Genomic DNA, 13,649 nt, shown 5'->3' on the forward strand with positions numbered 1-13,649 from the left:
AAATCATAAAACAGCCACTGCTCTAGCCACTTCCCTTTATGAGCTCAGGGTCATCTTTATCCCAGTGGTAGCCAGGTGGGCAAGATAAAAGGCTAGTAGACATGGAGGAACTTGTCTAAAAGCTGGCAAGTACTGTTTTGCTGATTTAAAGCAAACTACAGTAATGATCATTTATATTTGAACAAGGTCCCTGGGTGAGATTTCTGGGTCATTGCAAACCTCAGCAACCTCACTAGAGTGGGTCACTTTTATCCCTAGCAGAAAGTTCTATTCCCAGCAAGCCATTAAATGGAGGCTTCATGCTTAATTCATTTGTTTTTCAGGGGCAGTCAGAAAAAGGACCATATTGAGAGCTTGGGGGACTCTTGTTTAACTAGAAATACAGATAATATACAAGAAAGGGAAAGAACAAAGGACAAGAATCAGACACAATGGAGTTGGGTTTTGAGCCATGATTACAGGTAGCTTCAGGATTAAGCTAAGAATTACAGTTAATTGTCCATATAGTGGGGATACTGAACTGACATCATAGAATTGTGGGAATGCAGAGGCGAAGCAGGGATATCATTAGAAACAATATACTCACTCTAAAGGCAATAGATGTTATATGTAGCCCATGAGCCTAGGGGTCCCAACAGTCAGGGGATCAAGTACACTAGGACAAGGGCATCCTCATTTTCTGGTGACTACAGCCCTTTCCTTCAGATCCAAACTCCATTTGTGCTTAGTGAATTGCACATCCTGTCTTATATCATCTCATTTCAAAAGAGAAAAGTCAAATATCAGCCTTGGCATTTATTAACTGCCTGATCTTAGGCAAATATTCTGCAGTACTGGGTTGCAGATTTATGAATTATCTGTGAGATGGAGGGAATCAAACTTTACTCTCAAGCCCAGAGCGTTGTCATGAGAAGTGAGTGACAGTGTCCAGACATCTATAAAGCTCTGTACCAAAGTAAATACCCCTTCTCTCTGGATGTTCAGAGCTACGAGTTTTCAGCAGAGGTCAGGGCACAGAAAGTACTGTCCTGATAGGGATTTTGGAGGGTAGAAATAAATGGGCTATCCAAGTACTGGAAAGACTGAGGGACATTCTACAGACAGCAGGGACAGGCAGACTGAGACTCCTATTTGCAAATCCAAACTAATTGGTCATTATGGAGGGAAGTACACCAGTCCATGGTGGGTGTACTGGCTGATTTTGGGTATCAACTTGACACCAGCTGGAGCTATCACAGAGAAAGGAGCTTCAGTTGAGGAAATGCCTCCATGAGATCCAGCTGTAAAGCATTTTCTCAATTAGTGATCAAGCAGGGAGGGTGCCATCCCTGGGCTGGTAGTCTTGGGTTCTATAAGAAAGTAGCTAAGCAAGCCAGGGGAATCCTTTGGTGATGAACAGCAATGTGGAAATGTAAGCTGAATAAACCCTTTCCTCCCCAACATGCTTTTTGGTCATGATGTTTGTACAGGAATAGAGACCCTGACTAAGATAGTTCATTTTTAATCATGTACCCATCCCTCATAAATTTCATATTCTCTCATACTCCAACAGAAACAGAGATAATAAGGGGCCCACAGGCACATTTCTGAGAAATACTATTTCCAAGAGCTGTACAAAGTGATTCCTTGGAGCCAACCATATCAGGGAAGGCTATCTTATGTGTCTGTATATGAGCTTTCTGACATACTTGTTGAACACAACTAAAAAATACAGTTCATATCTGCTTCCCTCCTGTTTTTCCTCCTTCCCAGATATTATCTAAAGGGTGATAATGAAAGTATGCTTTGTTCCTGGCAGTTAATATAGGAAAGTATTCATCCTAGTTTCATAGTGAATTTGAAGCAAACATAGGATACATGGTGAGTTCAGGGCCAATGCAGCCTGTATAAAGATACTCTATTTGAAAAAAAGAAAAGTGGGAGAGTCAAAAGAAAAGATAGAAAAAAAATATGCATGCTTTATCTGTCCCAGGACTGCTACTGGGACATGGGCTGGTATATACAAAACCACTATTGCAAAGTCTCAGGCAGGCTATCCACCCAGACTCCGAAACACACTCAGAAATGTGGTGATTCTCTTTTGTGATCAAAATTTGGCCTTGCTTTTCTTCATAATATAGTGCTGGCGTTGCTAATGGTGACACAGTCCCACAATCCCAGCTACTAGGAAGCTTGCAGCAGGATTATCATAGGTGCCACACTAGCCTGGAAAACTTTGTGAGGCACTGACTGAAAGCAAAAAGTAAAAGGAAAGATAAGGCATGGAGCTCAGTTCTACAGTGCATGCCTAACATCTTCCAGGAACCAGGCTAAACCCTAGAACCGAAAACAAAACAAAGACAACAGTTCTAAATGCACTGTATATCAGTTACTTAGAAAACATTTTCTCAACCAGGCATCCAACAAGGATCACAGAAGGGAAAAAAATCCAGGGAGCAAACAGAGAAAAGGGTCATAGTTACCTTTCTAATAAGACATCAAGACCAAGGCAACATATAGCAGAAACGTTTATTTGAGCCTTACAGTTTCAGAGTATTAGAGCCCATGTCATCATTTCAGGGGGCATGGCAAGGGAAAGGCAGGCATGGCACTGGAGTAGTAGCTGAGAGCTTACATCTGTAAGGATACAACTATAAGACATAGAAACCAATAGGAATGCTGTGGTCATTTGAAACCTCACAGCCTTTCCAGATGACACACTTCCTCCAACAAGGCCAAACCAACTAATCCTTCCCAAACAGACCTACCAACTGGTGGTAACCAAGTATTCAAACATCACAAACAACATGGCATGGAGGAATATGGTCTGTGGTGAATTCCCTGAAGAAATGTGTGTAATCCCACAAACTCAAATAACAAAGAACGCCCATGGTGATAACAAAGGAGGCAGTTTCCCACAGTAGCACAGGCTCAGGAAAAGGACAGGGAATGACCTAGCAATAAGGAAAGAAAGACCAAGAAACAGAGTTTCCTAGTTAAAAGAAGAAAGAAAAGGAAAAAAAGGCCTGCTCAGCTATAGTCTGGCTCTTAAAAGCAATATGGGACCACAGAAGACTAAACAAATAACTGGGGTGCCATGCCTAACTTCCTTTTCCAGAAAACTGATCCTTGTTATTATTCAAGAATAGTCCTGAAAAAGGAAATGTGAGCAGACTAGAAGACAAGATATGAGCTGGGCAGTGGTGGCACATGCCTTTAATCCCAGCACTTGGGAGGCAGGGGCTGGTGGATTTCTGAGTTCGAGGCCAGCCTGGTCTACAGAGTGAGTTCCAGGACAGCCCCAGGACAGCCAGGGCTACACAGAGAAACCCTGTCTTGATAAACAAAACAAAAACAAACAAAACAAAACAAAACAAAAAGGCAAGGGATGCCAATGGGCAGGGGAAGATCATGAAACTTGGTTAGGGACATCAGGGCTCAGCTAAGGAGACAGGGCTCAGCTAAGATATGGGGATACACACAGGGAAAGGACTGACAAACCAATGATGAGCATCTAGGCAGATGAGAGCAGACGCAAGTTGGCAGAGGTGACCACATATAAATGTTTTTCTGTGTGATCACTAGTGCCTTGAAAACACTATGTTCCACATAATGTGTTCATATTCATTAATCTGCTAGGATGTGGGATTAGAAATCCTCAGATATAAGAGAGAGCTGGTAACAGGTAGAAAAAAAAACCAATATCAAGAATATTCTATGGAGTAAAGATTCTAGAAGATAGTACTTGTACTGGCTGGTTTTAGGTGTCAACTTGACACAGTCGAGTTATCACAGAGAAAGGCTTCAGTTGGGGAAGTGCCTTCATGAGATCCAGTTGTGGGACATTTTCTCAATGAGTGATCAAGGGGGGAGGGCCCCTTGTGGGTGGTGCCATCCCTGGGCTGGTAGTTCTTGGGTTCTATAAGAGAGCAAGCTGAGCAAGCCAGGGGAAGCAAACCAGTAAACAACATCCCTCCATGGCCTCTGCATCAGCTCCTGCTTTCTGACCTGCTTGAGTTCCAGTCCTGACTTCCTTTGGTGATGAACAGCAATATGGAAGTGTAAGCCGAATAAACCCTTTCCTCCCCAACTTGCGTTTTGGTCATGATGTTTTGTCCAGGAATAGAAACCCTGACTCAGAGAGTACTATTTTTAATATGTCAGTTAGTATTTTTTTTAAATTATTGCACTTTTTTAAACAATAAAAGCTGTAACTCAATGTTCTTTTATTTTTTCTTTTGCTGTGATAAAATCCAAAGCCAAAGGCAACTTGGGAGAAAAGGGGTTTATTTGGCTTATATGTCCTGAACATAAACCTTCATTGAAGGGAGGTAAGAAACAATCTCAGGGCAAAACCTGTGAGGAGAATTTGAAACAGAGATTACAGAGGACACTGCTTCCTGGCTTGCTTTCCATGGTTTATGCAGCCTAAGTTCTTATATAACGCAGAGCCACCTACTAGAGGTGGCACTACCCCTGTGTGTTGGGCCCTCCCCAATTAACTAACTTGTAATCAACACTATGTCCTACAAATTAATCTTGCAGAGGCATTTTGACAACTGAAATTTTCTATCCCAAATAATGCTTACTTGTGTCAAGCTGACAAAAATCTACCAAGGGAAAATATAGGCAATCACTCAGGAGTAGGAGAACCACAGAACCTCTCTATTCCTCTCCTCTCCTCTCAGGCTCAGAGACACAGGAAAGCCTTGGGCTCTGTGGAACACCTTGTCCCTTCAACATCATAAAGTCCATGGATTACATTCCAGGCCATGTGATCAATAGGATCCACAACAACATAGATACTATATGACCTTGGGATTCAATGCCGGATTCTTCAATGTTTATTTTATTTTGACTCAGTTTTTGTTTTTCGAGATAGGGTTTCTCTGTAGCCCTGGCTGTCCTGGAATTCACTTTGTAGACCAGGCTGGCCTTGAACTCAGAAATTGCTTGCCTCTACCTCCCAAGTGCTGGGATTAAAGGTGTGTGCCACCACGCCCAGCTGAATCAGGATTTTTGCCATGTTGCCTGCTATTCTCTAATTCTTGGGTTCTAACAGTCCTCTGACTTCAGGCCACTACTGAAAAAGCCAAGCATTTTTAGAACCTGACAAGTCACATATACTATTTCTTCCCTTAGTGGCTGGCTTTATTTCGAACTATTACACAAGTTAGCAAGCCAAGGCTCAGACCCAAATACACAGCTTTTTTTTTTTTTTTTTGGTGGAAGACAAGTATTTGAAAATAAAATATAGGGATTGCCCTCTCCCCAAGTTTTTTTGTTTGTTTGTTTTTTGTTTTTGTTTTTGGAGACAGAATCTCCCTATATACTTCAGGTTCTCTTAGAGATAGATATCCTCCTGCCCTAGATCCCAGTTTTCTGCAATTACAGAAATGTGCTGCCCTATCTGGCTCCCTCTGTGTCTCTAAAGGAGCGATAAGTTGACTGGGACAGGGCAGGGAGGAAGTGCCTTGATAAGTGTGGAGGCAGAGGCAGCTCTGCTCCTCCTCTCTGGTTTCATATCCCCATGGTATTGCCACTAAGACCCTGGGAGATAAGATTGGCTTGCCTTTTACCTTAATTACTACAGTAATTTGCTAAATTTTGTTGTTACGGTTTTAAGAGTGTTAATCAATTTTAGCTCAGAATAGATTGGAATTGCACATAAATTATGACAATCACCAAATGCAAAATTCTGAATATCTCGATCAACCTCTGAGCCTGAAATATGTGAAAATCAGAAACTCTAGCCTTTATCAACATGATCCATTTAAAATGCTACTACTCTGAAATGCAATTATAATGGCTTTGTGGCTCTTAGAAGAAACATCTTTCCAAAATCAGCCCCAGGCCTAGGAGCCTCGTCCTTCCCAAGGTGATCAGAAACAAAAGGCCAAAGTGTTCCTTTAAAGCTGTTAATTCCTTTAACTATAGCAGCGTGCTAAACTTGCTAGTATGTGAGACACCTACCATGCACCACCTACTATGTACCGAAAAAAGCTCTCGGCTACTTATTTTATTAAAGAAACACTGCTAGACTCCATTGGCAGGCTCTGTATTACATCATTAACACAATAGTCATTTGTACTTCCATGCTTAAAATCTATGCTAGTGTCTTACAAAAAATAAAAAAACTAAACACATAACTCTGTTTTAAGTAAACTTACATTTTGGCTTGGGATACATTCAGCTACCTGTGGCTGCCTGGCAACTAAGGATCATAAATTAGATATGAATGGGAAGGACAAATGGCTATAAATTTCCTTGCTTATTCTTGGAAAGAAAAGAATAGCAATGCCACTGGGTATAAAGGATGGGTGAAACCTGACAAGATAACAGGGCAAGTAAGCCTGACAGAGGAAATATGATGAGTAAAGGACTACAATACTGGAGAGAAGCCACACATCCCGGGCTCTCTAATATTTATAGCTATGTTTGGAAGAATTCATAGGAATGACAAAAGATAAATAAGAAGAAGAGTTGGGAGCTAAAGCTCATGGTCTTTACTTAGATCATGATCTCAACCATCATGGAAGCAAGGTTGTGTTATAGAAGAACTTTAAGCAAAGCAATTAGATGACCACACGTCTTTTATTGGTTAAAACACTCCAAATGTAGTAATTATTCAGGATAATCTTAGGGTATCAACATATATTCTTTCATCAGAAACTCTTACTTACCCCAAGACCTGGGAGTACAACAGTTCTATCCCTGAAGAAGCAGGCCAACATGGGCGGGTGATTGATTTGTGTCTTGTGGCCAGTAAGTAACAGTGCATGGAGTTAAGGCAAGTTCTGTCAGACTCTCAGGTCAACATTCACCTCAAGAGCTAGAGAATGATGATCTACCATTCTACCACAGACAATGTTCAGGCATAAACTGACATCAGTGAACTTCAGCTTTTAGAGTGTACCTTGGTGGCTAGAACTGCACTGACCAAAGCAGAGTCTGTATTAGCAGTTTTGCTAATGTGCTGCTTAATGATAAAGTCAGATAAGCATAATTAGAACCTGAACATTTCCTATTAGGAGCTGAGGTCTCTGTCCTTGTAACAGTCTAACTCCCCACCAAGGCTCCCAGCTATAGGAGATCTACGAAACTCTTCTCCCTTCCCCATTTCCCTTCCATACCTTGAGCTCATCAGCATTATAGAAGTCTACTCGCACTGCAGGTACCATCCAGGTCTGGAAGAGTGTAGCCAGGATCTGCTCAGCAATAGAATCAGCAATGAGGTGGAAGTGCAGAGGGTTCCGCCTATTGAGGGGAAAGGAGGATGCCAGAGGAACATTAAGGGTCGTGATTCTAGTTGCAAAATCACCCCTTTCCAAGCAAATAATGTAAGATACTATCATAGGCCACTGTGGAAGTAAATCAGGCAGAAGCTCTAAAGTACTTCTTGGTGATAATATTAGAACTGCAAGGGAGAAAAGATATCACCTTCAAACTTGAATTTCTGAGTGTGAACAAGCAAGGAACAAAGAAAGTAAAACACATTTCCCACATCTGTTATCAAGATGTCTTTATTCTAAAAATTTTAAGTAGGGTATAATTAATAATTATGACAACTTTTGCACCCACCAACTTGACATGCCATCATTAATGCAAAAATGTAATGACAGAGACCTTACCATAAATTAGTATGGGTAGCTGGCTCCATTAACTCAAAGATAAATTGTGTTTTCTGTTTTTTCTTTTCTAAAACAAACATATGTGTTCATGCTGTGGTCATCTGGAACCTTGCTGAGGATATGAGCTTGCCTCTTTTGTAATGGGTCCAAAGACTTTTACTCACCCAACTATCTACAGTTTCCAGCTCTTCCTGGACAGTTCCTGACAGCATAACACAGGGCAAGGATGCAGGGGGCTTTTGTAGTTTGAATATGAATTGTCCTTGATTTGACTTAGGTACTTGAATACTTGATCTCCAGATTTTGGTACTGTTTGCGTAGGTACTAGAACCTTTAGTGGATTCAAATTTTGCTGAACTAAGTGAGAGAAAGTCTGAGGTTGTATGGCTTAAAGCTCACTTCCTGTTCGAGTTTCGCTTCCCTCACTGCAGAGATGTACTGATTGGCATTGTGCTCCTGCCTTCCCTTTATGATGAAATGTATCCCCTTGAGTTGCAAGCTATAATAAACCATTTCTTTCTTAAGTTGATTTTGTTAGGGTATTTTCTTACAACAAAAGAGGTAAGTGACAATTGTGAAAATTGGTACTAGAAGAAAGGTTGTAATGTAATTGAACTGTAATCTAGAATAAATCCTTCATTAAATTGTTCTCTCTTAAGTTTTTTTGTTGAAACAAAAAAAGTAATGGATACAGGGAAAAAATGGAAATGAGTTTTAAGTCCAGTTCTGGCTCTTCCTGCAGCATTTGCTTGATTCTGATAAAATGATAACGATGACCAGCCTACCTCCATCTTATAAAATAGTTATTTTATAGTAAAGACAAACTAGGCTCATTCCTGTTTATGATTAAACCTGTTTCTCAAAAAATAGAGCTATAACCAGAAATTGTTCATTAATGTCTGTTCCAGGAAACAATAAGCATTCCTTGGTTTTACTTGATTATTATGACTTAAAATTATCTTACTATGACTACCTGTTGTTACGACTACCTTGTTATGATCATCTTGCAAACATCTTTGTTTTAGGACATACAATTCTGCTTTTGTAGCTTATTTTGCCTACCAAATCCCCTATATGGAAACCCCCAACTGCTGAGCTATAAACCTTGTCTTCCTCATGTCTAATGTTGATATCTTGATTCTCATCTACAGGGAGAGACAGGACATGTACAAAAAAAAAAGCTAGTTTTAATTAACTGCATTTTAGAATTAATTTGATTTGGGTTGCTAGTCTTTCTCCTCAAATCTTTGGGATTAGCAATAAATACTGAAAGAAAGATGAAATTTCAAGACCTGTAAGTCATATAAAGTACTCAGAAATTGCTGGTTGTTTGTGAGCCTAGAGGCTGCCTGGGGCTGAGAAAAGAGAAAAACAAACCTGGGTATGCCTCGTAGTTAAAACATTCCTGGGAACAGCTTGACCATAAGATAAAGGGGACTGTGAAGACATAGCAGGGCTATATTGTCTGAGTCAACACCACCTGACTGGAACCTCCCCTCTGTTTACTGCCCCTTGACACCGGGTAAAGTCATACATCAACTGGTTGCTATGTGAACAAAGATAAGCCCTCAGCCCACAGGAACAAAGTCTTGATGCCCTGTAATCTTTCTGTTAATGTTTGAATAAGCCAATAGTGTGTCGCTGTGCTGAATTCCACACTCCTAAGCCCCTTGCCCCATAAAAACCCCTAGCTTTCTAGCCTCGTGGCCAGCATCCGTTATCTCCTGTGTGGGATACATGTCGGTCCGGAGCTCCGTAATTAAACGTCCTCATGTAATTACAGCAAGTTGGGTCCTCATGTTTCTTTGGGTGCTCTCACACTCCCAAGACTAGAGTAGGGGTCCCCGAAAGGGGGTCTTACAATACCATTTACCCAGCCTTCCCAGCAAAAAACAGCCCCATCCATCTTCTACATATCCACTACATATACCCTGTACTTAGTGGTTCCAAGTTGGATCTCAGGAGATAAATGCACTGGCTTTGACTTATCCTGGTTCTGTAAAAAACTAATGGTGAACTTTGGGAAGATTCATCTCTAAGTGTCAGTTTTGAGACTTTTAAGATTGTTTGATTATTATCAGTTCTATATCTGTCTGTCTGTCTGTCTGTCTATCTATCTATCTATCTATCTATCTATCTATCTATCTATCTATCTATCATCTACATCAATTGGTCTCAAGTATATCAAGCAAATAAAACATATATTAGAAGTACTTGGTTAATGATGGCTATCATGATCACACCTAACCTTTGGTGATATCTTTATTCTCTGTTCACTGTATAATATAGAAAGATCCCACTCCTACATTGAGTTAACAAGGATTTTAATGATCTCACCATCATTCTCATGTCTCTGTATTACCATATGACCATCTCCCATTCTTTCTACAAAATAAGCTCCAGGGTCATAAACTCAGGGCAGTGTTCTTTAGACATCCTACCAAAGGCAGCCTCATTTCTTCCCCCCCCCCCCCCCCAGGCCCCATCCCAGGTTCCTGTTTGGTTCCATCCCAAAGTTAGCACTGCTAGTCTCTGATAGAGCTATGCATTCTCCCTCTGGTATAAGGTGAGCTGTCTGAAGGAAAGCTTTTATATTTCCAGTCACTGGTCTGGTTTCCTTTCACTACCTTAGTGGGGCATGGAAACTGCATGTCCCACTGCAGCTCCAAAAATGTATTCTGCTCTTCTGCATACTTCTGACCTCTTCTTGGACCATCACAGCTTTGCTGGAATCATTGCCTTCTGCCTTGTTCTCCAAAGTTAGTAAGATGAACACAGAAGCCAGTCAAGAACCCTCTATACCCTACTGTATTAAGAATGGACTCTGGGAGCTCCATTTTATTAATGATCTCCAGAATTTTTTCATCTCATACAAAGAATTACCTTGTCTTTGTTTAATGAAAAAAATAAGTAGATCAAAAAAGACCAAGATGACCCAAACTCCACCACAATTTGACAAAAAAAGTGGAACTTAAGTAGAGAAGCATTTTGAAGGAAATGGAGGAGGGACTTCAACAATGGCTAGTATAACTAATTTATGAAACTAGGGTTTAGTTGTTCTGCTCAGGCAGTCATGGGAAGGCCCCATGGTGGATCATGAGTTAAGAATACAAGGCAATATGAAGCCTGCATTTGTAAGAAATATCAAATATGAGTCTTTTCTATACTTGGAAAACTTGTATTTAAAACAAGGAATTAAAATCTGTTTATCCCAACTTGTAAAAGGTGTTTGTTTGTTTGTTTGTTTGTTCCCTACCCCCAATCTTTTAATGTAACTACCCCCAAAACATGAGACAATCATTGCTTGCATAAAGGCTCAGGGCTTCATTCTAGGAATTTCACGGCCTGGAACAGTAGCCCTTTTTCCCTTGAAGCCCTGACTCCTTTCCCCTTCATCCTTTATTCCTCAGGTATCAAGATTTTTATGAATGGCCAAATGAATAAAACTGTGAGGTAGGAATTCAACCAATAGGGAAAAACAGAGTTACCACCCAAATTAGAATAAATATCAAGTACACTTCTTGTCAATGTGCTTGCTCATTGGGGCACACACTCTGGATCAAGTATTAGCATTATGTCTAACCCCATAGTTACCTGGCAACAGCCAGGTAGGCCTGATCCACTATAAAAGGGGCTGCTTGCCCCCCTCCTCTCTCTCTTGTTCTCTTTCATCTCTCTTGCCATCTTGAGCTCTTCCCTTCTTCCTTCCCTTTCCCATTCCATTCCGCCAGGATCCAGGTGTTCATGACCAGCCTCTACTTCTCTACTCTCTCCCTCTCTGCCTCTTCTACCATCTTAATTCTATCCCCCTCCCCATTCCCTGAATAAACTCTATTCTATACTATAACACCCTGTTTCTGGTCCCTCAGAGGGAAAGGATGCCTTGGCATGGGCCTGCTAAGACATCCTCTTCCCCCATACCTTATCACACACATTCCATAGAAGATATTCTCTCTCTTTATCTTTTTATAAACACATCATCAAGATTATAGTTTTGCCTTGTCTAAATACTTCATTTGAAGTGGTGGTGTATTTCTTTGTGACTCCAAACTTATTTCTTACAGAAGGAAGAGTAACTCTGCTTCTATGGACAGAAATTGTATAAGTTATGTGAACTCCATACAGGTTCAGGTCTTCAGGTACTAAAAATGCTCAGTCTCAAGAAAGGTACTTCAATGTCAATCTAGCTGCTACGGTAACTGGGGCAGGACAGCAAGAAGGTTTTACTTCCCTGCTGTCAGGAGTTCTTAATCATTTTTCCTTAATAAATGTACATTTGTTCTGCTCAGCCTTGGCTTGCTTCCCATTATATCCTTATACATCTTAGGCATGAGAAAATAAACTCTGACAACACTGGCTTAGGGTACCTATGGTGAAAACTGTCTGATCTTCAGACATCCCAGATCCACAAGTTGAGTTCTTAAATAGTCAAGAAAGTCTATGCTATTCTCAAAAATCACACACATCACTCGGATTTGGCATCTAAAGAAGAGAAGAGAGCATGGATAAACAAGACTTCATTGAATCAAAACAAACAAAAAACAAAACAAGACAAAAACTGGTTGTCCCTGCTCACTACAATGTGGAAGGTACAGAAGTCCACTTGCAGATACAAAGGAAGGTTCCTTCAAGAGCCTGATTATCCTAGCACCCTCATCTCAGCACCCTAAGGCCCAGGATCACATGGAATAATTATGTGCTGCTGAAGCTGAAAAAAGGAAAGAAGGAAGGAAAATAAATAGAACTTTTGTGCTTGGGAGGACATAAAGTGAAAAACATTACTCAAGAGTAGGAGAAAAATATCTGCTAGTGAGTAACTGATGAGGGATTTGTGAGGATGATAAAGATCATTTACAACACAAACAAAAAAAGACAAGTAAGCCAATTAAAAGTCCCGGAGAGGCTCTGAATAGCCATTTTTTCAAGAGAGATTTACAAATGGTCAATAAGCACATGAAAAGACACTCAATCCCATTAATCCCCAAAGAAATGCAAAATGTAAAAGCACAATGAGATAGCTCTACATACTCATTAACATGCTTAAAATAACACTAACAACAGCTTGGTTGGGGAGGATTCTGAGCCAGAAACCATTATTGATGAAATTTAGAAATTTAGAGTCTGCACAGGTGAGAGTGAGGACTGCAGAAGTGACACAGCTTCTGGGACAGACCCCTTTTCAGGCTCCAGACATCTGGGCACCTTCCCCTTCAGAGGAGAGGTGTCCCACTGGTAGGGCTCTGATCTCCAGAGCAGGTGAGAGAGACATCTTGTGTCCCTGGTCACTCGGAGACCAGTCTGTGAAGGTGAACATTCAGACTGCAGAGGCAACACATCTTCTGGGACAGGCCCTGTTTCGGGCCTTTATCTTCAGCCAGGAGGCCGGTCTGAATGCCAGACCTTTGTGCACCTTCCCTGAAAGAGGAGACCTTGCCTGCAGAAAGTACTCTGACCACTGAGACTCAGGAGAGAGCTGGACTCCCAGGATTGCTGACAGAGTCTAACAGAATCACAAGAGGAACAAGCTCCAACCAGAGACAACTATAACAACATATGCCAGAGATGACCAGATGGAGAAAGGCAAACATAAGAATCTTACTAACAGAAACCAAGACCACTCACCATCATCAGAACCCAGCACTCCCACCTCAGCCAGTGCTGGATACCCCAACACACCAGAAAAGGAAGACTCGGATTTAAAATCATATCTCATGATGCTGGTAGAGGACTTTAAGAAGGGCATTAATAACTCACTTAAAGAAATACAGGAGAACACTGCTAAAGAGGTAGAAGTACTTAAAGAGGAAACATAAAAATCCCTTAAAGAGCTACAGGAAATCACAACAAAACAGGTGATGGAATTGAACAAAACCATCCAAGACCTGAAAAGGGAAGTAGAAACAATAAAGAAAACCCAAGTGAGAGATAGAAATCGTAGGAAAGATATCAGGAATCATAGATGCCAGCATCAACAACAGAATAGAAGAGATTAAAGAGAGAATCTCAGGTACAGAAGATTCCATAGAGAACATGGGCACA

At 40.9% G+C, this 13,649-nt stretch overlaps 1 protein-coding gene across 4 annotated transcripts in view; it reads right to left on the reverse strand.

The window, feature by feature from the left end:
- Large1 (LARGE xylosyl- and glucuronyltransferase 1) overlaps positions 1 to 13,649 on the reverse strand; it is a 539,124-nt gene that overhangs the window by 277,120 nt on the left and 248,355 nt on the right. For all 4 annotated transcript variants that reach the window (XR_003947238.1, NM_010687.2, NM_001317391.1 and 1 more), the window contains one exon: positions 7,113 to 7,236. Coding sequence is in view for 3 of the 4 variants with exons in the window: in NM_010687.2 (NP_034817.1) it covers positions 7,113 to 7,236 (124 nt within the window). In the remaining variant the exon portion in view is untranslated. The remainder of the gene's footprint in view (positions 1 to 7,112; positions 7,237 to 13,649) is intronic.

The sequence above is a fragment of the Mus musculus genome, chromosome 8, assembly GCF_000001635.26.
Source record: "Mus musculus strain C57BL/6J chromosome 8, GRCm38.p6 C57BL/6J".
In the NCBI taxonomy this organism is placed as follows: domain Eukaryota; kingdom Metazoa; phylum Chordata; class Mammalia; order Rodentia; family Muridae; genus Mus; species Mus musculus.